At 35.6% G+C, this 19,429-nt stretch overlaps 1 protein-coding gene across 1 annotated transcript in view; it reads right to left on the reverse strand.

Annotated features, from left to right (window-relative positions):
* Positions 1 to 14,259, reverse strand: part of LOC107612928 (DNA topoisomerase 3-alpha) — a 17,303-nt gene extending 3,044 nt beyond the window's left edge. Inside the window, exons 1-20 of the mRNA XM_016314716.2 lie at positions 13,739 to 14,259; positions 12,728 to 12,906; positions 12,565 to 12,637; positions 12,260 to 12,382; positions 12,022 to 12,143; positions 11,865 to 11,937; positions 11,653 to 11,769; positions 11,132 to 11,215; positions 10,018 to 10,197; positions 9,788 to 9,916; positions 7,709 to 7,783; positions 6,858 to 6,947; positions 6,618 to 6,722; positions 5,775 to 5,809; positions 4,880 to 5,009; positions 3,689 to 3,741; positions 3,506 to 3,605; positions 2,951 to 3,017; positions 1,536 to 1,598; positions 933 to 1,004 (exon numbers count right to left, since the gene is read on the reverse strand). Coding sequence (XP_016170202.1) covers positions 933 to 1,004; positions 1,536 to 1,598; positions 2,951 to 3,017; positions 3,506 to 3,605; positions 3,689 to 3,741; positions 4,880 to 5,009; positions 5,775 to 5,809; positions 6,618 to 6,722; positions 6,858 to 6,947; positions 7,709 to 7,783; positions 9,788 to 9,916; positions 10,018 to 10,197; positions 11,132 to 11,215; positions 11,653 to 11,769; positions 11,865 to 11,937; positions 12,022 to 12,143; positions 12,260 to 12,382; positions 12,565 to 12,637; positions 12,728 to 12,906; positions 13,739 to 14,227 — 2,359 coding nt within the window. The 5' untranslated portion in view covers positions 14,228 to 14,259. The remainder of the gene's footprint in view (positions 1 to 932; positions 1,005 to 1,535; positions 1,599 to 2,950; positions 3,018 to 3,505; positions 3,606 to 3,688; positions 3,742 to 4,879; positions 5,010 to 5,774; positions 5,810 to 6,617; positions 6,723 to 6,857; positions 6,948 to 7,708; positions 7,784 to 9,787; positions 9,917 to 10,017; positions 10,198 to 11,131; positions 11,216 to 11,652; positions 11,770 to 11,864; positions 11,938 to 12,021; positions 12,144 to 12,259; positions 12,383 to 12,564; positions 12,638 to 12,727; positions 12,907 to 13,738) is intronic.

Below are 19,429 nucleotides of genomic sequence, written 5' to 3' on the forward strand. Positions count from 1 at the left end.
GAGGATGTTGGTTACCTAGACTTTTTCAATCATGCTAAGTAAACAACTACGGTACCGGCTAACTACAGCTAACTATTACCTCAAAACTCACTTTCACTCTCTCTCACAGTAAAAAAGAACTGAAACCCTCACCCTTCCCTTTCCTCTCACGGCTTCTTCTCCGCATGGCTACCTCTGTCACCGCACTACAATCGGTCCTCCGCCGTCGCTATTCGCTGCCTTGTTGGAAGTCTACGTCATTTGCCACATCGCACCAGAAGAATGTCACTGCAATGGCCTCCATCAAAGCGTTGTTGTTAGCAATATTGTTATGTTTTGAATGTTTTTTTATTAGGTTTTAGATTTTTTTTTCCCCCTTAAGTTTTGGATGTTTCTTTTTTATTTTAGATGTTTTTTTTTCAATGATTTTGAATGTTTCTTTTTGTTAAGTTTGGATGTTTCTTCCATTCCTCGTCCAACATCACCGTTCCTCGCCTAGCGTCGCCATTCATTGACAGAACAATGCCACTACCACAGCGCAAAAAACACCCCTCGCCGTCGAATACGCTGTTCTTTCCTCCAGCTGTAGCTTCTCGCAGATCCGAATGTTCTTTTTCAATGATTTTGAATGTTTGTTTTTGTTAGGTTTTGGGTGATTTTTTTTTTTCAATGATTTTGGATGTTTTGCAATAATTTTAAATGTTTCTTTTTGTTACAAAGTTGACTGGTTTATCAAAAAGTTAGCTGGAAGAGTTGTTGGTTACCTAGACTTTCTCTAAACAAAAGTAATTGACCCCACAGATACAGCATAACTGCAAGAAACGTTGTTACCAAATGTAACTCTTTTTCTTTTTTCAAAAACAGCAAAGGTACATGGCTAGCTACCCAAAATGATTAGAGAAAGGCATGTTGGAACGGAAACACATATCATCATGGAAAGAAGAAGCACCTACCCAAATGGTCCGCACTGTAGTTTGGTGGTATTTCCAGCCGCCGAAACTTGAATTTAATCAGGTAAACTGGACCTATAATGTTTTATACAACAAATGAAATAAAATGAAACTAGCCAAAACCAAGATCTCTAAAACAGAAAACCAAAAGAATATCTAACCAGATTCCGTCCACAAATATACAAGTGTTGCACCCCAATAAAACACAATCAAGAATAGAAGCCTGGAAACAACTAAAGAATAAAGAGGATAAGATTGTTCCTAATATTTGAGGATCCAAATAGGGTACAGAATCTTAAAAGTAGATAGAGACTAGAAAAAAATAAAACTAAGCAAAATCATTAAGATTTAGATATTCACTATCTATGTAATAATACTATGTTGTTATTACTGTTATTGGATTTGCCATGATTTATCATTATGCATAAAAGATTTAAAAGAATACTAATTGTCTGTAAGACCATGGTGCACAGATTGGCAAGTGCCCATGAAAAAGGGAGAGGTAAAAATAAAAGAATCACACATTAGCATGAAGTCCAACGACGCATTTTTTGTTTCTCTGAAAGAAGGTACTGAAATCATAATACTAATTGTTGAGTAACAAACCAGGGGTGCAGGTGTTGCAAGCATTGGCAGTAACATCTGCTTCTAATACTGGTCCAGGATAAGCTAAACTCCCACATAAGAGACAAAACTTAGTTACATAACAGAATAATTACTTGACTGCCTATAAAAATAAAATATATTAACAGTTGAGGCATCAAAGAGAACTATGATTTAAAGGCCTCAAATAAAAGAAACCTTAAACTAAGTGAAGTTCTGATAGGTTATTGCACCTTGGCATTTAATTAGTTATGAAAATCGTTAAATGAGGGGGAAATGGTAGGGAGAGTAAAAGATTTTGTAACTTGTTGGGGAAGAGTTACAATCATCCTTCACTTGTTCACAAGTCTCAAAAAAATACAAAGGAGGGTTCAGATGACTTACTATATGCTTTTACAATGTTATCTTTTACTTAAATATTTCGTATAAAAAAGTAAATGGTAATAAATGGTAATACAATAATTTATTAGGAATAAAAATTAATTTAAATTTAAACCTCATAAAACCCCATAATCATGAAGAACTGGAAAATGGAGTTTGGAGGGCTAATAAAAACCTCCAAATTCCTCTCCTTCCAAATAATAAAACTTGTGAACAAGGTTTAACCCTTTAAAGCCTTTCCCTCCCATTGAAAACCAAACTCGTGAACACACCCTAAGTGATTAGCTTCCCTCTTGGCAACATAATCTACAGTTTATAAGAATTCAGAGATCATGGCAAACCAAATACAAGCACAGGAACACATTAGCAGATTTGGAAAGAGAAAGGAGAGCAGCACTTCATCACAATATGCTGTTTTAAGAGTTAATTGGTGCGTATGATTTGATAGAATGCTCATATTTTCAGGGCTGTGCAGTTATCCTTAGCACTATTATGGGTTCATCTTTGGTACTGGCCTCCATTCTTTAAGGGAGACCCCTCATTGGGGTCAGGAACCTGGATTACCCTGACACCCTTATTCCCCCAAACCCCTTTTTGTTTTTTTTTTTCTCTCTCAGTTTAGTCTTTTCCAATGTTATTGTCACTGCTAAGGATGAATAGTTATCTTATTCATTTTTTCTCTCGGCCTATGTTTACATAGGCCGGTCCCAAGGTCCAAAAAAAAAATGAGGGTTGTGTTAGGTTTGCGACAATCCATGTAAAACCTTGTCGCATTCCTATGCATGGCCACAATGCAATGCCGTCTTTGGATCCATGTAGGGTTGTATTAAGCCTGTGCAGCCAACATAAAACTTTGTCGCATCCCAATGCATAGACACGACATAATGACGCCTTTAGATCCATGTAGCCAAATCTACTTAGTTGGAAAATGCTTTGTTCAGATTCAGGATTCTTATTTTATCAGGGATGCAGAGAAACCATGATATATCGAGTTACTGGCAATGCCAACAGTAGATAAGCTGCAAAATCTTTATAACAAGGAACTGAAAAATCAAGAGATCTAACCTGAGGGTAACCCAGACATCCAACCATAAAATTGCCATCCTGGTAAATTAAAATAGAAAAACTTGATCAGTAAATCAGTCCAATATTCATCACGAAAATCTAAACTACACAACAGAATGACTATGTTATGATTCTGAGTTCATGATTAAGAATGCCCTCATATACCTCAAACAGAAAATCAGCAACAGCAAGTATAAATGAGCAAAATATATACCCGCAATTTAACAAGATTAACCTATCTATCAAATTTTTATGAACCACCCAGAAAATCCTGACTTCGTCTTTTCTTTTGCTGTTTCATTCTCCAAAAGTCAACCATAAGTCCAAACTGCATTACAACTTATCTTCCACAACTACATTGACTCTAGTACATGTCCACAATGTTCTTTAGCTATCACATGATCCAGCATGAATGCCACATAATTAAGCCGTTTATCTTTGTCCCAAATATGTAACAAAGTCAAAATAAATGAATAGAAAAGTACTACAACATCTCTAAAAGTTTGTTTGGGATATGACTATCATACTCGATTTTTCCTTAGCACCATATCTGATTCTTGGCAAAGTCCACATTGCCGAACAACTTCACCTGTTGCATGCAGCTCATCACCACCAGCCCTGTTAGTTCTGCAAGAGTAGTTGAATATATGTAAGTGTTTTGTACTTTTCTATAAGGAGTCCTTGAGGGTGAAGGTGTGGAAGAAAATAACCTCTGGAAAAATATCTCCATGGCCTCTAAAAGCTTCAGTTTATTCACTCTGGCCTACAAATATTTAAAAGTTATCAGCAGATGAATATCACAATTTCCAAATCACATTAACTCATTTGGAAAAATAATATTCAACCAAAACAAGTAGATTAATGGAGAACAGAGAACCTACTCATGTGAATACTAGAATAAGAAAAAATCATTTTTAGTATGCACATTCTCATCATAAAAAAATGTTGGAAACGCAAAAGATGACATAAGAAATTTTAATTTAGCTTATAATCCCTCCAGAGGCTAAGACCGAATGACCCATAGAGAAAAGTCAAACTACGCTAGGTCCCTAACCACGACAACAAAGCACATCACACAGTGCCAAATGAAATCCAAGGGAATAAGAGTTAATATTAGTTCAAACATATCAAATACACAACAAATAACAATTTTTCTATAATGCATAAACTGAACAGAAATACTTCATAGGTTCAGTGGTTGACAATATTTCAAATCTACAAATGTGGTTTGCTCAATGGCCATCATATGTTCAATTCATTGTTCCACTTACTCATTTTGGCAAATTTAGCTTGAAACTAAAGGCATTAAGCTGTTCTCTCATTATCATTTCGTTAAGATAAGGAACTACTCAACTGGCCTGCATGACATTTGTTTCTTGGGGACTCAAATATGAAAATTTCCAACATTACCAAACACATGACCAGAATGGGTATGGTCATCAGTTGTTTTCACTTTACAAAAAGCTTCTCACCAGCCTTTTTTATTGTCATTGAGTCTATTGTTGCTTGTAATGAATGACATATATAACAAAATAACAAGAAAACATTGATTCAGTCCCCCAACACAAATAAAAGCAGAATTGATATTCATAGAAGTGGAAAGATATCTTGATTCTTGAAGCAGAAATGAATTCATGAATACATGAGCAAACAATTAGTATTAACCTTCACATGTAATTATAAAAAGACAAGAAACCTATCTGAATGAACTACAGTTGCTTCATGATATATTGCACATAAATGTCAGCCACCTCATCATGAAAATTGATAGCACATTAAACTTATAATTTAAATTTTAAAAGATGCAATATAATGACGTTAAATTTTAAGATTAACTGCATAGGACAACAAATCTTCTGAATAAACAAACCATGTTAACAAATAACAAGTAAGATGCTTACATCAAGGAAACAAGCTTTCATCTGCTGCAAGCTAATTGCCAAAACTTCAGATTTGCTTTTAGTCCCTTCACTGACTGATTTCATATCACGTTCCATAGCTGCTCTAAGATATGGTTTCCAAAGTTTATACCTGAAAGCTTAAAGGAAGAGTAAGACAAACGCACAATAGAATCTGTGTTGGGTTGATAGTAGTTTTTATTGCAAATGCTACCTCTCACGCTAGTTGATAGGTAGTATATTGACAGGAAAAATTACATGTCAACTCAGAACCAAGAAACAAGCATTATATATTTTCAGTCATTCATAGTCTTTCTATTTTCTCTTTTACCCTCTTACTAAAATTCTCATTCTCAACATATGTAATAACAATAATCAGGCTTCAACACTATACAAAACCTTTTAATTCAAAGACACTATAATATCTCCAATTTCTTGAAAAAGATCAGATTTAAACAGACCAGGGAGGATTAAAATCAACTCATTTTAGAGGATCTTTAAGGCATCTTTGCAAAGACAAATAATTTCCTCTAGATGATTAAAGTTTACGGGTACTTGTGGGGAAAAAAGAAGTGGGGTCTTGGTAGTTGAAAAGTAATTAACAATCAAAGATTTGGGAACAATTAATCATTCAAATGATTGATCAAGCCATTTATGGGTTAATTATTAACCACTCTTCGAACATCAATAATCACTTAAATGGTTAATTGTTAAGAAATATCTCTACTGAGAATTCCTCTTTGAAAGTTTTTACATAAATTTCTTGCATCAAACTAACAGATCAAATCATTAAGAGTTCAGAACATATGATGAATATCGGCTGAACTGAAAAAAAGAATACACTAAGATTATATATATAAGTCTAGCAATACGTATAAACCAAAGGGAATTTACTTACCCCATGTCATCATATCCCATAACAAGTGCTTCACCCTGCATTGATTCAAACACACGATCAATACATACATACAAGTGTTTTACTTCATTATTCTGGTTTGCATGCTTATGCCAGTGCAGGTACACGTATGAGATTCATATACACTACAACTAAGCTAATAGAAAAATATCTTTCAAGCATCAGCATAGTGAAAGTCTTCAAGGTAAACCTTTTTTATCCTTTTTGTAGTATTGATCTACTTTACTTTCTATGCAAATAAATGAGCATAAGGATATAAATACCATATCTGCAAAATTAATAGTATTAGCTGTCTCTCTGTTGCACAACTATGGAATAATGGAAAACATCATTAAAACAGATAGACAATCAACTTGAGTTCATGTTATGAACCAAATACTTTTGAGCAGCACTTCCTTGATATCTTAGTTCCTCTATTCTCATTCATCTAAATGCATATTTGGTTTTTGTCAAAATTAATGCAGCTCACAAGTCAGATTCTAATAGCTGCAAGTTTATAAATGTAATGATTATTTTTCATATAGTGGTCATGGTCATCTTCCTTCCCTTAGAAATGCACCTGTTCAAATGTCAACTAACCGCCAGGTGGTAAAAAGCTTGACATATGCCAGTAGTGGTTACCAGCTTTAATTTATACAATGATGATCCAACATAGGGAATGGGAAATATATCTAGAACTCACTAGATGTGCTAACCTTACAAAATAACTCTCCGTAACAGTAGAAAAATATAACTCAAGACAACCCAAGAAAAATGTATTAACAAATGGAGATTAGTCATGAGAAGAAAAAATACATGTTTCCTTGGAATAAGAATATGACTTACAAGATTAGTTGGTGTGAAACGAGTGTTAGCATCCTTAGTTGCATAAAATCGATCAAGCAACTTTTTTATGTGATCATGCATAGTAGCATCTGTACCAATACCCTCCTTTTGGTATAAAATAAGAAATAAAAAATACGTATACAACTGTCAATATTTAAAGATATGTCACAGGCAAGTAGCAAATGTATGGTTAACCAAAGGGTTCAGTCTATGACATCCTGTATCATCTAAAAATTTCACCTTGTCCATACAAGTAAGAAGATCAGCTTCACTAAGAAGTGGTGGTGGCCGGGTTACTCCTGAATCAAGGGTCAATGTTGTTGGAACGAACTGTAATAGCATTCAGATTCAAGTTGTATACAATTAAAATTTAAAATACAACGATAATAACAATATTTGGAGAAGTATCTAAGATCTTGTTTATAAATTGGAACGCAAGATGCATAGGCTCTGAATCCCCACCCTCTCACTCTCCAAATCAGGGAATTGTTTCAACTTTCAAGTGAATCTTATCCATGTAAGTGGGTATAACTCTGAGCAGGTTTTGCCTAATTATAATGATAATGTGCTTCATGATGACAGGCTTTTCTTTTATAGCCTTACTTTATTATTAATAAGAGGCAAGTATTAAATGTGGTTAAATTTTAAGAGCCAAACACGCCTCCTTGACTCGACGATTGGGAAAAAGGCAATAATAAAGAAAAAAAATGCAACCACACTTCCAGACATTATCTCATTGCACATTAAAATCAACACAAGGAAACTATTTTACCACATGAAATGTTCCCCGTTTGGATAATTTTCTCCTCATTTTCATCATGAAGGAAGACAGTTGTCAAACTTCACAAAATTCAGCCATGAATAAGACAAAATGCAACAGTGGTACATATACAAGAATATTACTATATTAGTAACAATATCAAATCAATGATAGTAAGATTTATCTTCTGTGTAAGTTCCATTAGGAATCTAACAGGACAATGAACAGCTTGTGGGGGAAACGGTGACTGCCCAAATATAAAATGAAGAGAAATGCAAAAGAAATTAAAAAAATGCTGTATGTAAGGTGAAAGCTATAATTTAAAGCAAACCTGTTGACCAACAGTATATGTTGGTAGCATTGTTCCACCCCAAGATTCATAGCGATAAACATCCAAGTAGTTTCTCTGATCATGTTAAGACCGAACAATAACATATAATTAGAGTATTGCTAGCTTTTGCCAAATGTTAATTAGAAGATGATTGGTAGACAATCAACAAGCAAGAAAATTCATACACGTTACAACAAGTACTATGTGTGTTGATTCCTTAAGTACTTCAGTGCTTAAGTCAATAAGTCATAATTATATAGGTTCAAAGTGGCAAAAAAGGAAGACAAAAAATGGTAGTCTGATCTTATCTACCACTACCAAAATAATAATAATAATAATAATAAATTGCAAAGAGTATTGAACAATAAAGACTGCATTGAGTCAGCAGTTCCAGTAATTGTTTGTAAAGAAACTTTTACTAATTGATACAGTGTTAAACTGAAAATGAAGAGCAAAACCCAGCTCCACAGTGTTTTTTTTTTTGGGTTTCCCACGGCATCTCCTGACTCGGCAGATCAAGAATTAATCCGTCGCGGATCGGAACTCCATTTAAGGGTTTGCTGCATGCACAAGGCAAGATTCGAACTCTCGACACTTGCTTAAGCAGACTAGTGAGCTAACTACTAGACCAACCCAAGTTGGTTACCCAGTTCCACAGAGTTGAGACAAAAGGATTAAGATCAAGGTGGAGTTAGCTGGTTCTAGCTTTACAATTTTATCAACTTTGCACTGACAATCTGCACCATTATTTTTGCTGATTGGACTGCAATACAGTCGCTTCTATTCTTCAAAGGGGAGAAGGATATTTATGCTGTTTTATTTCAAATTACATTGAACTTTTGTACAAAACTTTAAAGCTTGTGAGGAAATGGAATCGTGATAGGTAGACAATTTTAAATATCGAGGAAATCATTAATCGTAAACTAATAATAATTGCAATCACGTGAGACTTCTATTTTTTGGGGCGAGTGGAAAGTGGGATTAGCCACATGGATCAAGCAACAACATTATGTCCTAGCTCCTATCATAGATCATGTCTGTGCTCAGCCAAATTATACTTACATCTCTAGATAATTTCTTGCAAAGTTTTTCGGGGGGATATCTAGCCCTAGCCACTGGGCTATCTCCCATCTAATCCACCCTCTTGACTTGATACTCTTCTGACCTTCTCCCATCTGTTCTCCGCGGTAGGGTTTGGTTCCAGAGACAAGACACAAATAGAGATAGGCAGACAGAAACGATACAAAAATTTCTTCCTCACTTCAAAGAAGTACATGAAAATACACATTTTTTGTCCTACAACGCGTAGTCTTGCCCTTGTCTTTGATTCTAAACAGTCTTTGTATCTCTATCCCTATATTTCTGTCTTGTTTGCCTAACCAAACGCTGCCTAAGAACACTAGAAGAAATTGGCAAGGATATGATTGTAAGAATTTGGGGATACAACACTACAAATACAAGAGACCCCACATATTAGCATATCTATCAGGGATAAAGTCTGTGTAGGGCTTAAGGTTTATAAGAGAAAAAGCTAGCGGGGCAGTATAGGGAATAAAAGCACCAATGTGGTGAATCCTAACTAAGTGATGAACGGACAATTATGAAAGGTTGCTAAGGCAAAGAGTGTGTATGTGGGTTTGTTAGAGAAGGGGGATTTATTGTATGGGAGGTGGGCTGCAAGGAGATTACGGTATCATTCGGGATTTGTCTTGGCAAAGTGGGACTGCTATGGCCCCTGCTTATTTTCTGCATTTCATACACAGTTTCCACTTCATGACTTGACAGATTCACTAATACAGCTACAGGATAACAGGACTGAATAATACCATAATATCCCAATTTCTGGTTTTTCTATCTATTTCTATGAAAATCAATCTTGGTTTTAACTTGTGATCCATTAATCTCTTTAGTTCCATTTCCTTCTCTGAACATCTTACTGAAAACAATGTTGGTTAACATAACAGATTAATGTGTCTTAAATAACAATCATGAATATTAAATCAGTGAATCAACCAAATCAGACCAAATAATATATATATATATATACACACTCACACACATAGAAAGAGGGGACCTCACCTCTAGAACCACCCTTCCAGATGCATGAAAAAGTTCACCAGCAATATCAATTTCAACTGTGGTTTCAGCCCCTACAGCAGGCTTTGAGACACAAGCCAAGAAGTGGCGAACAACCAGCTCATACAATTTCTGCAGTGATTTGTGAAAAAGAATATCAGTATGAAGATTAAATCAAAATCTTGAGATTTTAGTTAAAAAGAGCGGGGTCAGAAATCATGTCTGAGTCTGACATGGTGGTCTTGGCTCCAATTGGATTCTCCACTAGAAAACTTTGTAGGGTGAATGGGAGGATGGGCCTTGTCATCATGTCCACCACCACGAGGATTTCTCCAAAGTCCTGTCTCAGGGTCCAACAACCGTTGTGCATATGTTCCCCATTCAGGATGCGCTTGTTGTTCTTGCACAATTGTCTAGAATTAAAAAGAAAAAAAAGGAAAAGAAAAGAATAATAAGCCAGTCACTTTGTTTGAACTTTAAACTGGTATCAGTAACAGGAAGAATTCTAGGAAATATGTGTATTGAATGGCAATCCTTGACCTTGACAATGTGTGAAAATCCGTAGAAAGTAGTCAGTACAATTGAAGGCCTCGATCTCTCACAAATCTATTTCAAATGACAAGACAAACAGACTGACCCTAGCTTCTCTAGGTTATTCTCCCTTTTAACTAATTGTCCAACTAATTTGTCTCACCTAAACTCCTATTCAGCAACTCAACTGAATTTAGCTGTGTCTCCCTGGGCAGGGCTGTGGGCATTCTTCCTTTTCCTAATATAAACCAACCCAAACCACTTCCTATCACGCCTTTCTTTTTGTGGGTTGTAAGGCCACTAGGGGAGAGGGTGATGAAGGATGTGAAATATTTTTGGATCAGTACAAGTTGAGTATTACAGATGCATGAAAACTTAATAAGAGTAACAATGAAGCACAATGTCATCCGAAGTCAGATCTTCTAAACTAAAACAATATAATAAAATATACTGGAAAAGAGAAGTAGCTCCCATTTATAAAACAATGCATACGCTTTAAAATGTGCAGACATGTAAGCACATTATGCTGAAACTGTTATGAGTTCTCTGACTGTAACAATCAAGGTCGTAAACACTGTTAGCTTTGTTTTTCCTACATCATAACATTAACATTGCCAGATAAAAGACACTTACTTTGACTTCTCTCTTTTTTTTGAATTAATAACACACCGAAATGTGCACACAATTATACAAGATAATGCAGAATAGCATGTTCTCCCTATGGTCAGAAAAATAGGGATGGATTCCCCTTCCCAAACTGTAGGACGGCTACAGCTGTAATAATTTTTATGCTTACACATAAAGACAAGTACCCACATGCAAATCAGTCCTTGAAGAAAAACTATCAGTTTCTGTACGAGGATAACTGATGAAACCAGCTTGGTAAAGCTCTTCTGCCACCTGTATAATAAAGTGAAAGTTTTAAATAAGGACACCAATCCCCATAAAAACTATGCAAAACAGAAGAAAGATAGAATTGGACGACAGAAAAACAAATTCAAATTGTGTATAGAAAACAAGAAACGTATATATAGCTATTATCAATGTATGAAATATGAATCATATTATTATGTCACTAAGAAAATATGTCTGCATATAGGTTCACTGACTAATACACAAGGCATGAGAAGAGTTGTCTAAATGAATTCATTCACCACAATGATCAGTTTGGTAATTGGAAATACATGAAACTGTAAATAGCAAACAAAAAAGCATTTAGGAATACCGGCGGACATCATTCCATCCTCAAGAAATGCATTTTTTGTTTTCAAATACAGTTAGTTCTACAGCATGTCATTACAAAACACAGGAGCAATGGTTTCCCAACATATACTCACCTTCATCGTGTGCTCAGAACTCATTCGAAAATATCGTGAAGCACGTTTCTCAAGCTCAATGGTATTCAGAGGATGAGGAGGATACTTCAATTTCTCTTGTTGTTTAACATCTGTGACCTGAGAAGTAATGTGAACATCAGAACAAGTATAATAAATTTAAAATAAAATAAAATAAAAAAATACTGAGAATTGCCTGATCAATTAAGACTCACAGTTGCAGTTGGTTCCTCAATGCACATCTCGTATATTACTACTGCACAAGTATAATCAAACAAATGACCCCGCCTGCCAATTTCAGAGTATATCCTAAGCTTGCAGCTGTTAAAACTCAACAAGAATTGTAAATGCATCAAAGGCCTTGTATCTTACATCCAGTTGAAATTAGCAAGACCTTCTTCTGATCTATGAGAACAATTGATTGTCCAAAACTCTTCTGGCTCATGTGCTTGTATCTCCCAATATCTTTCTACAACAAATCCAAGTGTAGGAAACTGTAGTACAAAATCAAGGTAAAAAGGAAAATCATCATATGACTTCTAAACCTCTGAAAGCATATGTAAATGTCAGCAGTTTTGACACGTCATGTTTTCGAAAAACAAAAGCACACCTGGCAAGGGCCATAACTTAAGACAAGATTTCTGTCACCAGAAGCAGTGTCAATTATAAAAGCATCTTTCATTAACATGGTCTGGAATCTGGTGAAAGAAGCACCAATACGAAGATCAATTTCCTGCAAAAATGTAAATAACCATCAATCACCCCCTACAAAGTCATAGCATCATTATATATTTGTACTAGTTAGTAAATAAGAATTACTGATATCAATTTCTTTTTTCAGTTGCAACAATTAAACAGACATTTTCAACCACAAAAGATCAGCTACAGGCTCTAAGTTAGAAAAATTAAACTTACTTGCCTAGCATCCACAGCATCTGCAAACCACTTATTTGGCTCAACCAGATTCTGTACTGCCTGATGAATTTCCCTGATTTTGCAGGCCAAAAGTCAACAAGACCAATAAAAATTGATCATAATAACCACAATATACAACCATCACAACATTAAACATTCAAACCTATCAATCAACGCAGAAAATCGAGCCCTCTTTATAGTAAGATTCTGGTTTGCCATGGTGCAAACATCAACCACCTCAAATGCAATGTTTTCACCCTCTCTATCACAGTCAAGCCACAGAACAAGCCACTGACACCTCCTGGCTTCCTCCTCCAGCGTCCTCTTGATATCCTTCTTGTCCTAAACAGAAAAGCAGATGGCAACGAAAAAAAATTTCATTGAAAAAAAAAATCATTCCTAATATATAACAAACAAATTAGCTTATTCAAGTGAATGTTCTCATAAAAAAACATAATTCATATTGCCTCAAAATAAATAGAAATTGAAAGGCAGACCTCCAGGAAAAGCATGAAGAAAATAAGGCTGTAACTAACTAACTCCTAGTAAGTTAGATTAGTATTTGTTGCAGGTTGTAACTAACTAACTTCTAGTTTTGACAATCTATAACCAGATGTATATAAACTCAGTAACATTAACTGGATGAAACATTCTTCAAATTCATTCTGTTCATTTTCTTTCGACTATATGAACAAAGGTCACAAAATATTTGGAAAGTCCACACAGAGATTCTAGGTGATCCTTACATGTTAGGTTTTCTATCGTGGCATAATTCCTCATTTCTACCGAGCATAGTTATTTGTTACTGTACAACTCACTCTAAGCATATTCTGTAAACTCAGTCAAATCACAGAGATCAAACATTTCTGAAACTCATAGAGTCCTTCTTTATTTTTTATTTTTTCATTTTTGCCTCCCTCTGTGCTCTACAGCATGAAGTATGAACTAATCTCCATGAAAATTGTAAAACAAAGAAAGAGTGAGAGGAAGATTGAATTAACAAGAAGAAGAAGGTCAACAAGATAAACAGTGCTTATTCACTAACTATGTTCATGTATACATGTTCCGCTAAACTCACATGAAAACATGTCTAAAATTCTTTATATTCAATTTTTATACTCTATATAGTACATTGTGAACTAATCTCGCAGAAAATCAGAGAGAGAGATTGGACCTCAGGAACGAATTTTCGGACAGGAGCGTGGTAGAGATCGGCGGGGTCGCAGGAGTGCCACTTGCGAAAGCGTTCGTCGAACTCGAGCTCCATGAGGTGGCCGGTGACGGAGGTGAAGAGCATGTGGCAGGGTTGGCCGCGAATGGAGTAAGAAAACTCGAAGATCTTGTTGTAGCGGGACCGACCTTCCCTCATTCGAATGCCCTGATTCCGTGACAAGATGGTGGAGACGGACCGCGCCACCGACGGCTTCTCCGCCACGTTCAGCACCGTGACGGTGCGCGCGCCCATTTTTCGGCGCGTGGAGGAGCAGTTGGGGTTTTGGCGGTGAGGAAAATGAATGTGTTGAGGGTTGTAACAGTGGAATACTGGAATGGGGTATACTGTATAGGCTATAGAGCTTTCCCGCGAGGAAATAATGTTTGAGAGCGGCGAGATGGTGAGGTGGACGATTTTCAAATTCAATTGACACTTGTGAGTTGTGACCATCAGACTATTGACGACCAGACCGGAAAAGAAAACCAAATCAGTTTGACTTGAACCAAATTATGTATTTATATCAAGAAAATAGCTAATAGTAAATATTATGTTAAGTATATTAAGGAAAAATAGAGAAAAGTATATCTGAATTTTCACTGTGGATAAATGTACAGCTTAATTTTTAGAGTATATACCAATTTTGTTTCTCAAAGAATTTTAAATCAGACATTTTAGTCTCTAACTAAAATTAATTATTCGATTGGTCCCTAACAATTAATTTCGTCAGTCACTTAGGTTCTTGGCTCCGTCAACTCTAACGGAAGACAAAATGATCCCTGAAAACTCTAACATTAGACAAAATGATCCCTGACAACTCTAACAAAGGACAAAATGATCACTGACCCTTTTATTCGAAAACAACACTATTTTTCCCCAATTTTTATCATATCTCGCATAACCCTAACATTCATACTCTCCTTCTTCACCTTCACAGTCTTCTTTTCCATCTTTTCCTTCCTCCTCTTTAACTTCAAGATTAAGCCATAGTGTAATTGTCACACGTGTTGCACCTACCTCAACATGTCATGGACCTCACACTTCCTAAATCTTTGTGACTGGTACATCCACCTCCTCTGCACTTCACCCACCAAAAGCATCCACTTCCACGTCTTTGATAACATCACCTCCAACCCCGACAATGTCCACAACATTCTCAAGACCAAGTTCCACAACTACTTCAAGGGTACGCCTTTCTCCACTCTCCGGCAAGCAATATAGATTATTGGACATTAGGACATCATGAGAAGATTCTCCTTCGACATCATATGCAAATTCTCATTTGAAATAGACACCGAGTGCTTCATTCCTTCTTTTCTGGAGTCTTAACAAATGACTTGCTATCTGGATTCATGGGATCCATCGAAGACGACAACTAGTTGAGAGACATAGGCATTAGTTTCCTGAGTATGAATTGGTTGAGAACAAGCTGAGGATTTTTTTTCTTTTTTTTAGATAATTACATCTCCACCCAATTCCAAACAAAGTGGAAGTAGTTCCAAAAATCAGTAACGAAAGCAGAGTAATAACTACAAAGAAAACATAAAAAATAGCATAAAATAGCAAACAGGGAGCAAAAGAATATAATGATTTTAGCTTTTCCAAAGACACTTTAAGATGAACCCGATCAGTTATACAACATTAAATCATGATCATTTTCCTTCCAACTTTTACTATGCAGAATTATTAGCCTTTTTCATAGATCAGTAAATCATGCATCAAAGATCAACTTCATATATGTCTTCTTATTCACCTTAAACTTGATATTTGCACTCATAAGTACATCAATTACTCCTTACATAAGACACAAAAGGATTTTGCTTCTGGTACAATCTTAAACTTACATAATCTATCTCTAGTATTCAATCTTTCTAAAATTACAAACCACATCATCAACTCAACCTGTGGAGGGTTTTTTTCTTGTGAACATTAAGTTTATAGAGTGTGCATTGTGTAGTTTGAAGTTACAGTGTTAGACTGTTAGTGTTATACGAGATGTGATGAAAATTGGTAGAGAATAGTGTTGTTTCCGAACAGAGGAGATCAAGGACCATTTTGTCCCCTGTTAAAATTGTTAGGGACTATTTTGTCTTCCGTTAAAATTAACGGAGTAAAGGACCTAAGTGACTGACGGAGTTAATTGTTAGGGACCAATCGAGTAATTAATTTTAGTTGGAGACTAAAATGTCCAGTCTAAAATTCTTTGAGGACCAAAATAGGTATATACTCTAATTTTTAATATGTTATGTGTATATATCAATATTAAGTATCGTTAGTCATTTCTATTTTTATGTCACTTGAATAATTTTTTCAGCCATAGTAGTTGCTATATGATATTTTATTGGCTCCTATTTTATTTGTCATTGTGGTTATGTGCATTTAACTTTCTGCATTCATGAATAATTTTTGTATTTTCAATTCAACCTTTTGTATTTATGGATTCGAGAACAATTTCAGCCATTTCAAGTAACTTGCATAGCATTTATTATCATAGAAAAAACAAGAAATCACATATTTTTCATAACCAACAACCAAAAAACAATTTCTTTGGATTCTATTCTATCGCAGATTCAAACACCACTGTGTCAAGTCTATGTAGACACTTGATGTTATTGTAGTCGAACTTTTTCTTCCTATTCTTCGAACAAAAGAAGAATCACCACAAACACTCGCACAAATTTGGGATATATTCTTTTTTCGTTGAGATTGTAACATTTTGATATATTAGAATTTACAAATCCCTAATATGAACTAACGCGAAGAAGTTTTAGAAAGATTTTACTTTAATCTTGTAATTTTTTATTTATTTTTATTTGTTAAATCCAAATCACATAATGCACAAAGCCACCATGGCAAATAAAGTGCCACCTGCCACTATTAAAAAAGTTATTTAGATGACGAAAGGGTAGAAAGTACACATAACTCATTAAAAAATGGAACTACCAATCTAATTCCTTTCTATTTTCTAAAATGACAACTTTCCTCAAAATAAAAACGATTCACTTCGACCCCTGTCCCTTACTTCTGTGACAGAACGCGATCCTTGTGGACATTTTTCCGTCAAGTCTCGACGAAAAACGTTGACAGTCACAATGGCACTCTGACCTGGCATGTTAGTTGTATGACGTGTTTGTTAAGTGCTTAGTTGGACAATGTGAAATGGACTAGGGCTAAACAGTCTACATCCACGTCGTTAAAAACGACGTCGTTTGCAGTGGAGGGAAACCTTTCAATTGCCATTGTGGTCGTTGAGGCCATTGTGTCCCAATTCGAACCCTAACATGCCATGAGCAGCAGCAGGGAATGTGTGTCGACATTGATTCGCGAGAGTGGGAGAGAAGGTGTTAATAAAGAAGGCAGAAGTGTAACAGTGTGTTCTGCAGGTAACGTTGGTGCGAAAAGTGTAACACTCTATCACTCTAAGTCTTACCTCTAGCTGTAAAGTGAAGGATAATGGAGTGCCACGACAATTCTAAATCTCATACAATAATATATATATATATATATATATATATATATAGAGAGAGAGAGAGAGAGAGAGAGAAAGAAGTAATAATACTAGAAGTCTGATGAAGAAATAAAAGTTCAAAGCCGCATAAGGCGGAATTACGAAGAGCGAAGCGTTCACACACAATAACTAAACGAGTTGGCACGAAAAGAATAAGACATAATATGTATATGTATATATATACACACACAAAAGAGGACTAGTCACAACCTGCGGAGTTTAGGTCGGGTAGTCAAACTGAATACAACGGAATTTTGAAGTTTAAACAGTAACAACCTATCTCTCAAATTTCTCAAAAATAAAGTCTCTGGCAACAAAGTCATATATATGCAAAAGATGAGAGAATAACTATAACCAAAATAAAGCAGAATAAAATAGAAGATAAACCATCATCCGCTCTGTCACCATGTCCGCAAACTCACCGAGGTGGGTTGTGACCTGCATCTGAAAAACAACAACAATATATGGTACGAGAACTGAAGGTTCTCAGTATGATAACAGTGCCCAATAGATAAAATATAAGGTTCTGGGACGCCATAGGCAATCCTAGAATTTCACATCGATACAGATATTCAAGCTTAAAAATAAATAATTAACTTAAATCATAAACAGGGTAATCTAGTTTAAGGGATTTCTAACTAACATAACATTGATGTCCCACAGCTTTTGCCAGTCTAACCTCCATGCGATCCTATCGCCACCGCCTACCAAGCCTCCTCAATTTCGGTAGAAAACACAGGTAATACAAACAAGTAAAGTACAAGTAGTTTACATATACAACAAGTAAAACAGATAACAAATAGACATGTGAATCAATTAGGCACAATAGAAGTTATCCAAAGCAAACAAGCAAAGAAAAGATGCACATGATGAATGTCTGTTAGTCTATCCTATTAGCTCATGATATCATTTGTCAGTCCATAAATGCCAACCCGACACATCCTTTTAGATGTAGCCTTCATGCCACGTCAAGGATATAGTGCCCTGCACATTATTATTCCAGGGATATAGTGTCCGGCACACTATCGTTACAAGAATATAGTGCCTGATACACTTGCATGCTCATTCCAAGAATATAGTGCCTGAACACACTTTTGCAGCAGAGAAGGTTATGAGAGCGGGACACCACCCCAGCCCTCACATCATAATTTATCACAGGAATATAGTGCCCTGCACACTATCGTTCTAAGGATATAGTGCCTCACACACTATCAACATCTAACAAGTTTCATTATTCCTTTCCAAGTTTCCAACTCATCATAAGTATCATCAGTTCTCAAACTCATCATAATCATTCTCATTTTCTCAAAATCTCCTCAAAGAAATACCTCACAGCTCACCATACACTTATTTCATCCACAACCTTCTAAAACCTAAGTCATCGGCTCTAAACTCGTAACAATTATTCTTTTCAATTCATTTATTGTGTTCTCCCTTGATTCAAAGTCTAAATAATAGCTAAGAGGTCTTAAATAAGTGTTATAGAAGTTTACAAACTTGTAGGGGAGGTAAAACAGTTAAAAACAGAATTTTAGGTGAAAATTAGGGCTTGTGCGTACACATAGAGTGTTGTGCGTACACACTCAACAGAAGGTTCTTCCCGGCTTATGCGTACGCACATCCCCTCGTACGTACGCACGAGTAGTAACACGCGCTCTGTTTTGTGCGTGGGCACACATGACAGATTTTCAAATTTTCTGCAATTTCACAGAAATCAAATTTTTTACCTTAATTTCCAACATCAATAACTTTCTCTACAAAATTTCAAATTCAATAATATTTATACCGTTTTAAAGCTCGCTTAATTATCTTTAATTTAAGTTATAGTTCATTCGAATCCAAGCTCTGAGGGCCAAGTTATAGCCCACCGAAATTAATCATAAACAAGATTTTACCAAATTTTACCAAATCCTCAAAATACTAAATCCTTCAAACCAAACCAATTTACTCACAACCCAAACAATACTAAACACCCAAAAGTCCATCTCTATTTCTCAACTCTACATAACTCATACCATTATTCATAAATTTTTCTAAACAATCAACTTTTTCACATTTCCTACTCATAAATTACCAATGTCAATACTTCTCAACCCAAGCATGAATCCATCACATTTATACCATTCAAAACCCAAGCATTGTTCATC

The sequence above is a fragment of the Arachis ipaensis genome, chromosome B08 (genome assembly GCF_000816755.2).
Source record: "Arachis ipaensis cultivar K30076 chromosome B08, Araip1.1, whole genome shotgun sequence".
Lineage (NCBI taxonomy): Eukaryota > Viridiplantae > Streptophyta > Magnoliopsida > Fabales > Fabaceae > Arachis > Arachis ipaensis.